This window comes from Piliocolobus tephrosceles, chromosome 19 (genome assembly GCF_002776525.5).
Source record: "Piliocolobus tephrosceles isolate RC106 chromosome 19, ASM277652v3, whole genome shotgun sequence".
Lineage (NCBI taxonomy): Eukaryota > Metazoa > Chordata > Mammalia > Primates > Cercopithecidae > Piliocolobus > Piliocolobus tephrosceles.
The window spans coordinates 36116304-36128029 of record NC_045452.1 but is presented as its reverse complement, the minus strand read 5'-3'; the positions used below and the strand labels follow the sequence as shown (position 1 = coordinate 36128029).

Sequence of the window (11726 nt, the reverse complement as noted above, 5' to 3'; positions counted from 1 at the left end):
CAGACACCTAAGTGTGAGCCCCCACTGCTTTCGGCTTGCCACACCTATTTTGTCTGGGTCTGACAAAAGTGAGTTCAGGCCAGGCGCAGTGGCTCACGCCTGTCATCCCAGCACTTTGGGAGGCCGAGGCAGGAGGATCACTTGAGGTCGGGAGTTTGAGACCAGCCTGGCCAACTTGGTGAAACACCATCTCTACTAAAATACAAAAATTAGTCGGGCGTGGTGGTGGATGCTTGTAATCCCAGCTACTTGGGAGGCTGAGGCAGGAGAATTGCTTGAACCTGGGAGGCGGAGGCTGCAGTGAGCTGAGACTGCATCTTTGCACTCCAGCCTGGGCAACAAGAACAAAACTCCGTGTCAGGAAAATAAAAAAAAAAAAAAAAAAAAAATTCATTTTGGTACCTGCAGTGTACCAAAATGGGAGTGTCAGCTTTTCACTAACACCAACAGCTGCAACAGTAGTCTTGTGCACAGGTGACTGCACATGTGCGCCTCTGTATTTGTAGGGAACAGTTCTAGAGGTGGAATGGCTGCATCAAATGGAGCGTGCGTTTGTAACTTGGCTACCCCATGTCTCTAAGGCATTTTAGTTTGGCAGCTGTTAGAAGCTGGTTTTGGATCAAATCTTGCAAATGGCGAGAGGGTTGTGGGTGTCTTTATCAGGCTGGAGTCGTGGAAAGAATTTGCCCCTTTCAGACCTTGACCTCCGTTGGGGTTACATCTTTAAAGGCACCGTCTTTCCACTTTGGAAATGGAACGTAGTGCCCCACTTGCTGTGGCGACGGACACTAGAGGGCGGAGTTCTCCAGCTTTTAGGCAATGTGACAGCTCAGTCCAATTCTCTGCTTCTGCAACTACAGAGATGATTATTTGGGACCACTGGATGGGGAGAAGAAAGTCAGTGCTTCCCAAGGGGTGCTGCACAGGACAGAGAACTAGTATTGGAGATCAGACAGGCTCGGGGGACTGGGAGACGGAAGCCATCGCCTTTACCTTGGGCATTTCATCTTAGGCCCCATGGATACAGGGGCCATGGTTGGTACTTACCATTTCTTTCAAACAGATAACGGTATACAGCAAGTCCTCAATTTCATCACAGGTTCCTGGAAACTGATTTTAAGCAAGACAACATATAATGAAACCAGTTTTACCACAGGCTAGTTGATATAAACAAGAGTTAAATTCCTACGGCATAGGACAGGTGCGGTGGCTCACACCAGTAATCCCAGCACTTTGGGAAGCCAAAGTGGGCAGATTACCTGAGGCTGGAAGTTCAAGACCAGCCTGACCAACATGGAGAAACACCGTCTCTACTAAAAATACAAAATTAGCTGGGCGTGATGGCAAATGCCTGTAATCCCAGCTACTCAGGAGGCTGAGGCAGAAGAATCACATGAACCCGGGAGGCAGAGGTTGTGGAGAGCCAAGATCGCACCGTTGCACTCCAGCCTGGACAATAAGAGTGAAACTCTGAAAAAAAAAATTCCTAAGGCATATTTCTGTTATCAAAACATCACCAGATCAGGCATGGTGGCTCAAACCTATAATCCCAGCACTTTGGGAGGCTGAGGTGGGCAGATCTCTTGAGGCCAGGAGTTCAAAACCAGGCTGGGCAACATGATGAAACCCCATCTCTACAAAAAATACCCCCCAAATTAGCCTGCTGTGTGCCTATGGTCCCAGCTACTTAGGAGGCTGAGGTGGGAGGATCACTTGAGCCTCAGAGGCCAAGTTTGTGGTGAGCTGTGATCACACTACCACACTCCAGCCTGGGCGACAGAGTGAAACCCTATTTCCAAAAAAACCCCACAAAAAACAAAAAGCACCACCAAATTTCTAAAGACGCAAACACTTCTAATATTAAACATTGAAATAAATGTAAACTATCCCTACATGTTGAGGTAACTATACCTACATAGGAAGGATTAATACAAACAAGTGAGACAATTATCTACCCAATGTTTGGGAAGCCCGCGAGTGACAGCGATGGTAGTGGTGGTGGTGAAATCAAGGAATCAATGTCTGCAAAGCACAAGCTGTTGGGAGCACCTCCTCCCACTGCACAGCTAAAAGACAAGCGACTGCGAGTATGGAGGCTCCCCGGTGACCCTCATACGCGGCGTTTGTTGTCATGCGTTTGTGTGATTACCGTAGGCTTTATAATTTGTATTTGATAATAGTTTGTATTCATCTATTCACTCATTTTCCAACTTGCTTTCTCCAGTTCAGGGTGGCAGGTGGCCAGGGCCCATCCCGGCAGCTCAGGGCCAAGGCGGGCACCCGCCCTGGATAGGACGGGCCTCTGTGGGACACCCACACTCACTCAGATTGCGCCCATGTAGACATGCCGTGAGCCTGAGATGTGCACTTGGGATGTGGGAGGAAACTGGAGCACCTGGAGAATACCCACGTGGATGTGGGGAGACCTCCTCAATGCTCCCTACAATGAAACGATGGGATTTGAGGACCTGCTGTATTTATTTGTCCCAACCCAGTGGCCCTGGCCTTTAGTGCATGGTAGTCCCCACTGCTGGGCACACATCACCTCATGCTCAGTCCATTGACCAGGACTGGCCACATGGCCTCACCTGGCTGTGGGCGGTGGCTTCTGTCCTGGGGCAGGCAGCTGCTCAGGTCTGGAGATGAGCCCCACTTCCAGGTGCAGCTGCTCCAGGTGTGGAAACCGGGCTCTACCTCGTGGGGAGCGTCTGCTGTGGGCCACAACCTTGCTGGGAGGCTGCGGGGGATGGGGGGATAAGAGGGGTGGTGTTGAGGCTTTCCCTCCCTGGCAGTGACCGGCGCAGTCCTCCCCAGTGCCGCTCCCCCCTCCCCACCTCTCCCTCCATCTGGAACACAGCATGGGGGCTGCCCTCCGGCCCTTGGTGTGCAGGGCATTTGGGGGATCCCAGTGGGGCAGCTGCCAGCTGGAGAGATGCTGGTGCCAAGCCGTGCTGCTCCTGGGGACAGGCTGGGTAGGGGCTGAGGGGACGCAGTGAGGGCTCCACAGTCATCCAGGAACCACACGGCTCTCACCTGGCAGGGCTCAATGGCATGTTGATGGAGGGAAGGTTTCCTCAGTCCTCTCCCCCAGCCCTTACCAGGCAGTACCCGCACCCACCGTACTGTCTCTTGCCTGGGTCTCAGGTGGTCGGCGCTCTGTCTGGCCCCTGCCTCTCCCTCTGTCCCTTCAGCTGAAGCGGGCTCCACTTCTTCCCAGGACTTCCCGTGCAGTCTGAAGCATGATCACATCCGGTCTGACCCTCCCTCGCCACCCCAGGAGGAAGTAGAGGCTGAGTGTCCATGCCCCGCAGCTGAGCAGCCACCCTTTCCTTTGGCCCCGCCTTGGCCTGCCTGGCGGCCATCCTGTCACCTGTCAGCCCTTGCTGTCTGCTGGACACCTGCCCTGCAGGTGGGGTGCACAGCAGACCCATGAGTGCCCACCATGCCTCGCCATTCAGGAAGCCACCCAGGTGCTCCGGGTAGTGTTGGGGTAGGGTGTGTCTGTGCGGTGTTCACATGTGTCCGCCGTCCTGACCGGGGCAGGGCCACGTCCCACACAGCTTTCTGCCTAACTTATGATGTAGCAAAGACACGTCCCGGTACCTCTCCAGGGTGGGCATGTCTGTGATGCTGGGCTCTGCGACACCAAGGCCCAGGACCTGCTCAGCCCCGGGAACATGGAACTGGAGGGGACCTTGAGGTGGCTGGACCAGCCCTTTGTCTTATAGACAGGGAGACAGCAGAAAGGGAAATGGAGTCACTGGCCAGGACCCCAGCTGTGAGTGGGAGGCGGACCAGGACTTGAGCGTCCTGACCCACCTCCTCCTTGGGCTGGGCCCACTCTCAGAAACACTCCAGGTCTTGAAGCAGGGCAGGGAGGGCAGAATGGCTCTGATGTGGTGAGGCTCTGTGTCCCCACCCAAATCTCACCTCGAATTGTAATCCCCACGTGTTGAAGGAGGGAGGTGATTGGATCCTGGGTGCAGTTTCCTCCATGTGGTTCTCATGATAGCGAGTGAGTTCTCACGGGAACTGATGGTTTTATCAGGGGCTCTTCGCCCTTCGCTCGCTCCTGCTCTCTCTCTCCTGCTGCCATGTGAAGGTGCCTACTTCTTCTTCAGCCATGACTGTAAGTCTTCTGAGGCCTCCCCAGCCATGCAGAACTCTGAGTCAATGAAAACTTTCCTTTAGAAAGTACCCAGTCTCAAGGAAGTTTTTTTTTTTTTTTAGACAGAGTCTTGCTCTGTCACCTAGGCTGGAGTGCAATGGCATGATCTCGGCTCATGGCAACCTCTGCCTCCTGGGTTCAAGTGATTCTTGTGCCTCAGCCTCCCGAGTAGCTGGGATTGTAGGCGTGCACCACCACTCCGAGCTAATTTTTGTATTTTTGGTAGAGATGGGTTTTCACCATGTTGGCCAGGATGGTCTCAAACTCCTGACCTCGTGATCCATCCATCTCGGCCTCCCAAAGTGCTGGGATTATAGGCATGAGCCACCGTGCCCGGCCAGAAGTTCTTTATAGCAGTGGGAAAATGGATGAATCCAGGCTTGCATCAGTGTTCCGGGGCAGCCCAACAAAGTACCACAAAATGAGGGGCTTAAACCACAGACATGTGCTCTGTCATGGCTCTGGAGGCCAGAAGTCTGAATTCCAGGTGTGGGCGGGGCCACGCCCCCTGTGAGATTCTAGGAGTTCCCTTCCTCGCCTCTGCCGGCTGCTGGTGGGTGCTGGAAGCCTTGGAGCTCCTGCTCTGTGGCAGCCTCACTCCTACCTCTGCCTCCATGTTTACACGACCTCTCTGTGCGTGTGCGTCCAAATTTCTCTCTTCTTACAGGGTTGCCAGTCATTAGATGAGGACCTACCTTCTCCAGTGTGACCCCATCTTAGCCTCATTACATCTTCAAAGATCCCACTCCCAAATAAGATCACATCCATAGGTCTTGAAGTTAGGACTTGAAGACATCGCTTTGGGGGACACAGTTCCACCCAATGCAGGTCCTTGGTGAGCTGGGTTGAACGGGCTGGTGGTGTGGACAGTTCCACCCAATAAGGGTCCTTGGTGAGCCAGATAGAATGAGCTGGTGGCGTGCCCAGTGGCTTCAGAGAGCCGCCATGCCGGTAGCTTTGTGGAAGTTTCGGGGCCGTGGTTCCTCTGAGACCATTTGTGTAGGTTCTCAGTAGGGGCTGGAAGAGGCTGTGGGCATTTGGGTTAGGGGTGACTGGGTGGAGGTGGCCGGTCTGCATGCCTGTCCAGCAAGGGGAGGATGTCCCATGGCTCAGGGGCCAGAATGGAGCCAGCTGCCTCCCTCCGACTCCCAGAGCCACCCCAGGCCATGCGCGACCTAGAGCCCTCGGAGGTCCAGTTCCTCAGTCGCTCTTTCTTCAGCTTCTTCCTCTGCAGGCCATGGACTGTCCTGTCTCCAGCAGCTGTGGTGCTGTTTAGGTGAGTGGTCATTGCCTTCATCTCTATTTTATAGTTGGGGAAACTGAGGCTCAGAGGAGTGAAAAGCCTGGATAAGAGAACAGAAAGAGCAGAGCATGGGCGGTTGACAGGGAGTCGCTGTCCCTGACAGTCTCACGGTGGGACCTTGGTCACGTGTAATCTGGGGCTCTCGCCTCCTCCCAGCTCTGACGTTCTCTGCATGAACTCCAAGGAAACAGCCTGTTCTGGGATGAGGAGCTGGTGGACTTCCACGTTAGAAACACAAAGATACTATGAACTTGGAGTTCCAGAAGCCCCTGGGGTGTCCGCTAGGTGTGAGGTGCTCGTGGCCCTGGTCAAACAACCCCTACGGGTTGGTAGAGGGGGTGGCAGGTGGGAAAAAACAGATTGACACTCCCAGATTGGACTCCAGATGATGGTCTGCTGGTGTCCTCCTGGCTAGAACTTTCTCTTCCTTTTTGTCCAGGTCTCCTGGAACAAGGAAATCAAAAACAACCCATTTGTGCACACGTGGATTTCCTGAACGTGTCTGTGCGCCAGTCCCTGGGCTTTTTTTTTTTCTTTCTAATAGAGAAGCAACATTTTGGATAAACCCACAAAAGAGTAGTAGATCATCTCATTGGGTTCTGTGTGCAGTTGAGATGAGATCGCGCCACTGCACTCCAGTCTGGGTGACAGAGGGAGATTCCTTCTCAAAAAAAAAAAAAAAAAAAAACAAAAAAAAAAAAAATCTAACCATCAACACCTGGACCTGCCTCCCTCCTTCTAGGAGCTGAGTGAGACTGCACCTCCGGCACAGGGTACAAACAGGCCCAAGCAGCCACCTCATCAGGGGCCCGGGACATCGCCACGTGTGCTTGTTACAAACAACATCGCACACGTCTCTGAGAGCATTTCCCTAAGTCAGGTCCCCAGAAGTGAAATTCCTGAATCAAATAATCAAACATCAGTCGCAGAGAGAACTCCAGCTCCTTCCTCACCTCCCTGTGAATTTGTAAAAGCAGATATGAAATGAACACGTAGGAAACTCACATCCTCTCGTCGTTCCCCTGGGGAAAACGTACAAGTAAATTTCCCTAAATGCAGTTAAAGAAGCACGAAACTTCACACACAGAGGTGGGCCTAATGGGAGTGATTCGGCCCTGGGGTGACTCGGTGAGAGGCGGGGCCCTCATGAAGGGATGAGTGCTATAATCATGAGAGTAGGTTTGTTATCATGAAGCTGGGTTCCTTACGAAAGGGTGCATCCTGTCCCCCCCCTTCTCTTGCCCTCTCTTTGCTCTTCCACCTTCTGCTACGGCATGACACAGCAGGAAGGCCCACCTGCCAACTTCTCAGCCTCCAGAACTGGGAGGAAATAAAGTTCTGTTCTTTCTGAAGTGTGTAGTCTGTGGTATTCTGTTACAGCAGCACAAAATGGATGGTTTTCGGTACAGACCTCAAGGAAATTAGTGCACCAGCCATGCAGAGAACTGCAGCAAGAACTCTCTGCAGTGGGAACAGGCCTTGCAAAGGCCCTGAGGTAGGAGGGCACATGCGCCTCAGAGAACCCCAAGCGGCCAGCATGGCCGGAGCATTGGGAACAAGGGGAGGCTGGGTCTGGGTCTGTAAGGCACTGCGGATCACCATAAAGAATTTGGCTTTTCCCCTGGGTAAGAAGGGAAATCAGGCAAAATGTGGAGCCCAGGAGGGGCCCGATGCAATCCTGGTTTTAGGGATTGCCCCAGCTGCTGGATGGAGAATAGACTTGGAGGCAAAGCCATACATAGGAACCCAGGGAGGCAGAACGGCAACCATCCAGCCAGGGGACAGTGGTGTCGTGGAGCAAGCTGGTGGGGTGGTGAGGAATGGGTAAAGTCTGGACAGTTTTTGCAGGTAGAGGTGACAGAATTAGCTGATAAATCAGGGATGGGGTATGTCTCAGTCTGCTTGGGCTGCCATACAGAATACCACAGACTGAGTGATTTAAATAACAGACATTTATTATCTCAGTTCTGGAGGCTGAAAGTCTGAGATGAAAGTGTCAGAAGGGCTGGCTCTTCCTGAGTCCTCTCTCCGTGGTTTGCGGACAGCCGCCTTCTCCCTGTGTCCTCACAGGGCCTTTCCTCTGGGCACACACATCCCTGGTGTCTCTCTCTCTTTTCTTATAAGGACACCAGTCCTACTGGATTAGGCTCCCTGCTTATGACCTAATGTAATGTTGATTACCTCCTCTTATCTCCAAATACAGTCACCTGGGGTTAGGGCTGTGGTGGTTCATGCCTGTAATCCCAGCTGCTAGGGAGCCCCAGGCACGAGGATCACTTCAGCCCAGGAGTTCAAGTCCAGCCTGGGCAACATAGCGAGAGGCCGTTTCTTAAAAAAAAAAAAAAAGAAAAGAAAGAAAAAGGAAGTGTTGCTCTGTTGCCCAGGCTGGAGTGCAGTGGCTCAATCTCGGCTCACTGCAACTTCTGCCTCCTGGGTTCAAGTGATCCTCTTGCCTCAGCCTCCTGAGTAGCTGGGATTACAGGTGCTGCCACCACACCTGGCTAATTTTTGTGTTTTTAGTAGAGACAGGGTTTTGCCATGTTGGCCAGGCTGGTCTCAAACTCCTGACCTCATGTGATCCACCCGCCTCGGCCTTCCAAAGTGCTGGGATTACAAGCGTAAGCCACTGCGCCCGGCCAAAAATGAAGTTCTGATAGCTGGGATAAGAAAGGCTGCGGCAAGAGCCGATTTCAGACACGCTGGGTCTCAGATACTGCATCTGACACTGTTCTGCATCCAAGGGGAGCCTTGGAGAAGCCGGGTGGATGCCTAGGGTGGAGCCAGCGCACAGGAAATAGGACGTGATGAGGTCAACCGGCTGGTCCAAGTGTGGACGGAAGTAGAACATGCAAGCACCAAGCCCCGGGCCCCCCCAGCATTGGTGGGGAGGAGCCGGTGGAGGAGCTCGCAGTGCGGGAGAAGCAGGGGGCCGCGCATCCGGGAGGCCAGGTGGAGCCAGTGCGCTCAAAAGGGGCGTGGCCTGCTGACAGCCGCCCAGGAGGCCGGGGGAGGCCTGGAGCTGAGGGCCGCACTTGGCAATGTGGAGAGGCGTTTTTGGTGGAGTCATGGGGCTTGATTGGTGAGAACAGGAGGGGAAATTGCAGATGGGCCTGGGACCCCTGGCTCCTGCATACTCAAGGACCAGGGCTGACTCATCATTCACCGTGTGTGACCAGGGCCCCGTGTGGTCGGCTGTCACTCGGTATCCAGTTGCCCTGGGCAGACCACCGGCGGCACCCCCTAGCCAGAGCCCACAGGAACACACAGACCTGCAGGCGACCGGGCCAGACTGCTCGCACCGTGGGGAACTGAGGGCGTTTCAGTAACAGGGTGTTATGGGACACGGGTTGGGTGGCTTGGAAAAGGCCTAAGGTGGGGTTTGTTTTAGATTGGGGTGGTGAGGGCGCAGGGGCCCGGTAGGATTCTCTAACAGGTCAGCAGCCACTCATTTAGCAAGAGGAGGGGCGTCCAGCGTTTCGTGGGCCGTGCGGTGACCTTGCTTTTGTGCTTAGACACGATTACGGGTGGCCTTGCTTCGTCTCCTTCTGCCATGGTCTCGTGGCCCCTGTCTCAGCTGGCGTTCCAGGAGGTTGTTTATGTCCAGGAGGAAAGCAGAAGCCTGGTGCTGAGCATCTGGGTGGTTCTGGACGCCAGGGCCGTGCTGTGTTCCTTCTCACCACAGATGAGTTTCTGGACAGTTTTCCCAGCTAGTGCAGACCCACACTGACTGAGAACCGAAATCTTTGCACGTGAAAAAATTAACTCCTGTGGCCGGATGTGGCGGCTCACATCTGCAGTCTCAGCACTTTGGGAGGCCAACGCAGGAAGATCGTTTGAGGCCAGGAGTTCGAGGCCAACCTGGGCAACATAGGGATACCCTATCTGCATAAAAATAACAAACAAAAAGAAAAACAAATAACAACACCCGTGGTGCAGCCATTTCTTGGGGGGTTATGGTAATTTTAGTAGCAATCATCGAAGAAGAGGTTTTCTGTCCTCAGCCCTAATGCACTCTCTTTCCTCAAGGCTCTGAGAGCAGCAGGAAGGTTCACCTTCCTGGTTTAGTGATGAATTAACCTTTCTGGGTTCACCCCCGGTGCGACAGTTAGTGTCATGCATCAACTTGGCTGGGCCACAACGCCCGGTTTGGTCAAATGCCCATCTAGATGTTGCGGTGGACAGCTGCGTGGATGTGATTCGTATTGAAGTCAGTAGACTCTGATTAAAGCCGCTGACCTTCCGTCGTGTGGGTGGGTCTTGCCCGGTCAGCTAGAGGCCTTAAGATCAAAGACTAAGGTTTCCTGAAGAAGAAGGAATTCCATCTCCCTCAAGATTGCAATACAGAAACCCTCCCTGGCTCTCCAGCATGCTGCCCTGCAGAACTTGGACTCGAGACCTCAGTCAGCTCTTGCCTGAGTCTCCAGCCTGCTGCCTGCCTGGCAGATTTTGGAAGTGACAGCCTCCACCAATCTCTTCAAATAGATCTCTTTCCCTCTATCCATCCGTTCATCCTTCTGTCCACCTATGCTATGGGCTCTGTCCTGTGGGTTCTGTTCCTCTGGGAACCCTGACAGATGCCCCTGGTTTGGTAGGGGTCATGGTCTCTGGCACTGGCGCTAGAGCCTGTTGCTGCCCTGGCCAGAACCCTGCAGCTGCCTCTGAACCCACGGAAGCTAAGGGGGCTATCTCTGAGGGGCCGCACTACCTGCCTCCCTGCTCTTGGGGTTTTGATCCATTCGGCCCATGTGAGAGCCAGGAGTGCCACAGTTGACATCCTCAGTGAGATCGGCCCCAGTGGCCTGCACCAGCAACCCTCTCATGGAGGGGCCTTTGGTGGCTTTGCTCCTTACCCTGCCTCCCGCCCCCTCACTCACTCCTGCTTCGCAGGTCACCTTCCAAAGCCCCCACACCTGCCTTCTCCTCTCGATCCCCACCTTTGGGGGAGCTAACACCCCCGGCAGCCCACCTCCCTGCTTTCCCTCAGAAGCACCGCTCTCTGCTCTCCAGGTGTCCACAGGCGGTGGGGGGTTGCGGGGGCCTCCTTAGCACCTTCGCCTTGACCAGGCACATGGAGTCATGGAGCCAGAACCTGGCTCTGAGAGCACCTGCTTCTGACCGCAGGCCCGGTCACCGTGTGATTGCCCCTCGAGGCAGGACGGAACCACCGGGAGCGGGGGTAAGGTGGGCCATCCTGCTCGGGAACCAAAGGTAAACCGGCCTTGTCCTCACGCCCAGAGCGGTGTCCAGCCTCCTCGGCGAGCCTGGCTTGACTCCTGGAGACACCATCCACGCTTCATCTGTCACTAAGCACCCACTGCGTCCCACACCCTCAGCCATGTCGCCTGTCACTGACGGCTTGAGCGTTCCCTTCCATAGGGCCTGAACAATAGTTGTCCGCTGAGAGGTCTTTGAAGGGGAAGCGAGTGCCCGGGGTGGGCTGGGACCGCAGATCGGATCTTGAGGACTGGCAGCACAGCCGTGTTTTGTACAGAAAAGCAAAGGGAGACGTTCCACGCTCAGACCACATGAGGAGGGCAGCATTGTGGCGGGCTTAGCCCAGGCTCTGCCTCTGGAAGCTTCCAGGAGCTTCCTGTAACTTTCCGGATGGTGCCAAAGTTGCTTCCCCGGCACCCGGGTCGCCGTGGTTCTGACTGCAGAGGGTTTCCGTGGGGAGTCCGGGGTCCACTCAGGTGAAGCACTCAGGACACCCCTGGTGTGGTGACAGCAGCAGCGTCACTGTCACGGGTGATGTGTCAACAGCTCCTCTCCCTCCTCCAGCACTTGCCTAGGAACTGTTCATTTCTCTGAACGCAGCGAATGCCCAGGGCTTGAGCCCCCCTGCCTGCCTCCAATCATTCCTGGGTCAGGTGGGCTAAGAACAAACACACAGTGAGTGTTCAATCTTGCCGGGTGACTGACTGCAGAAGGCTCTGGGCAGCTTCACTCCGGATGTCTGAAAACCCCTCACTGGGCTGTGCGGCGGCTCCTGCAGGGCCAGCCCCTGTTCCCTCCAGGGCACTGCGGGAAGAGCCCCAGCTCTCCGGCTAAACCTGTGGGATGTGGCCTCGGCAAGAAAGGGAAACACCGATCTTCACATTGACACCGAGTGAAGAAAAGGTAAAACCCATAGCAAAGGAACCACGTTAGAGTTACAAACGTTAACAGCGGAATACATCCAGAGGAAAGAACAAAAGAAAGATTCGAAACCAGCCTGGCCAACGTGGTGAAACCCTGTCTCTACTAAAAACACAAAAA

The 11726-nt window shown here is 54.4% G+C and overlaps 1 protein-coding gene and 1 long non-coding RNA gene across 2 annotated transcripts in view; one reads left to right on the top strand and one right to left on the bottom strand.

Moving 5' to 3' along the window:
• Window positions 1-454: 454 nt before the first annotated feature.
• Window positions 455-2730, bottom strand: LOC111524415. The gene is made up of 3 exons (XR_002725781.2): window positions 2589-2730; window positions 1048-1110; window positions 455-854 (listed from the first exon to the last, which is right to left on the bottom strand). It is a non-coding gene; the product is annotated as an uncharacterized LOC111524415 (long non-coding RNA).
• A 4110-nt stretch (window positions 2731-6840) lies between these two features.
• The window catches only part of LOC111526514 (alpha-crystallin A chain), a 25282-nt gene continuing 20396 nt past the window's right edge, over window positions 6841-11726 (top strand). The window contains exon 1 of the mRNA XM_026447460.1: window positions 6841-6966. Within this exon, the coding sequence (XP_026303245.1) occupies window positions 6865-6966 (102 nt within the window). The 5' untranslated portion in view covers window positions 6841-6864. The remainder of the gene's footprint in view (window positions 6967-11726) is intronic.